Source organism: Orycteropus afer, unplaced genomic scaffold, assembly GCF_000298275.1.
Source record: "Orycteropus afer afer isolate SDZICR_OR568_19922 unplaced genomic scaffold, OryAfe1.0 scaffold00184, whole genome shotgun sequence".
Taxonomy (NCBI): Eukaryota; Metazoa; Chordata; class Mammalia; order Tubulidentata; family Orycteropodidae; genus Orycteropus; species Orycteropus afer.
This window is the reverse complement of record NW_006921771.1, coordinates 4,285,755-4,287,359: the sequence shown is the minus strand read 5'-3', so window position 1 is coordinate 4,287,359 and position 1,605 is coordinate 4,285,755. Positions and strand designations below refer to the sequence as shown.

The following is a 1,605-nucleotide window of genomic DNA, read 5'->3' as shown; positions in this document are numbered from 1 at the left end:
ATCAAGTACAATAATTATTTTTATTTCAAAATTTTTTTTAAAAAAAAATCTCAAGCAGGCAGGTATACAATGAAATATATTAAAATTTAAGAAACTTCTTCAAGGCTCAACTACTCCAAAGTACAACGGGGAGAGTTAGTTATTACAAACGTGGTCGCCAGACTTCTTCCAGAAATTATAAAATAAAATAAATAAAACAAAGAATCATTTATATCTCTCACACATAGAACATATTCCAAACCAGTTTCAAATTGATGTTATAAATCATGAAATAGGAATAAGCCCACCCTCCATTTCAGTCTAAGTCATAAGCATTAACATTCTTAAAATGTGTCAACTTATTCATGTTTACATCTTCTTACCTCCAAGAAGACACAAGCTTATGATGACGACTATAATGAGACCAACGAAAATGGAGGCAATGACCATCCACAGTTTACACTTTCCCACCAAATTCTTATTACAGGAGCTCCAGGGGTTTTGCTTGGTAGCCTAAAAAACAGGGGATGTTTGCAAGGCAGTCATTTGTTTCAACCAATATTTTGTAGTACTTACTATAATTCCCTGGGTGGTACAAACAATTAACATGTACAGATGCTAATTTAAAAACTGAAGGTTCAAGTCCACCCAGAGGTACCTGCCAGTCTACTTCTGAAAAATTAGGCATTGAAAACCCAGTGGAATAGAGTTGTACAGCCATGGGGTCGCCGTGAGTTGGAGTTGACTTGACAGCTACTGTTTTTTTGTTTTGTTTTGTTTTGTTTTTTGTTTTATGCATCAGGAATACAGAAATGAAAGTTGCAGGATCCTGACCTCAGGGGGTTTACAGTCTACTGGGTCAAGTTTACAAATAAATAGAAGAGAGAGACTAGAACCTCACAAGGAAATTGTCAAGAAAATGCTCTGGTGGCTCTAAGCTAGGGAGATAAAGAAAGCTTTCAAAGAGGATAGGTGAGATTTTGAAGGATGAATCAAGAATGGCATTCTAAACAAGGGAAAGAACACTCAGAGTGTTGATCCATAACGGGACTGGCCAGCAGACCAGTCTGAATGAAACATGGGTTTCAGAAGAGAGTGACGAGAGTCAGATTAGAGAGGGTGAAAGTTTAGAGCCTATTTGAGTGGGTTTTGAGTGCTGCCTGAGAATTATGGACTTAATTTGGTGTGTACTGAGGAGTTGTTGGAGGGTTTGGAGCACAGGAGTTGAGTTTAGACTGGACACACCAAGACAGAGCTAAGAGCCTATTGTTGTGGTCCAGACTATAGGCTCTATTAGAACCTAGGAAGGGAAAGGACACATTAAGAAACCAGCTGCAATGGGCACAGTGAGGCAGAGCACACAATTGCTATGGTTTATTGAGCAGCAACACAATTTTACTTAACCCCAACACCCCCTGAAGGCAGGCATTCACTCATTTCAAACATGGAGTTCAGAGAGGTTCGGCAGGCCGGATCCCTATTGTGTGACTGCAGAGCACATCCACATCCCTCTGTCCACAGGCTCCCAGCATCACAGTGTACAGCTCTAGGTTATAGCCATGTCTGGCTGCCATAGGGGCACCCACTCTCAGCCTCCACTGGCCCTTAAAAGGCCCATGATGCTTC

At 40.6% G+C, this 1,605-nt stretch overlaps 1 protein-coding gene across 1 annotated transcript in view; it reads right to left on the bottom strand.

The window, feature by feature from the left end:
* Positions 1–1,605, bottom strand: part of CUNH3orf52 (chromosome unknown C3orf52 homolog) — a 48,547-nt gene that overhangs the window by 39,484 nt on the left and 7,458 nt on the right. The window contains exon 2 of the mRNA XM_007947441.2: positions 363–492. Coding sequence (XP_007945632.2) covers positions 363–492 — 130 coding nt within the window. The remainder of the gene's footprint in view (positions 1–362; positions 493–1,605) is intronic.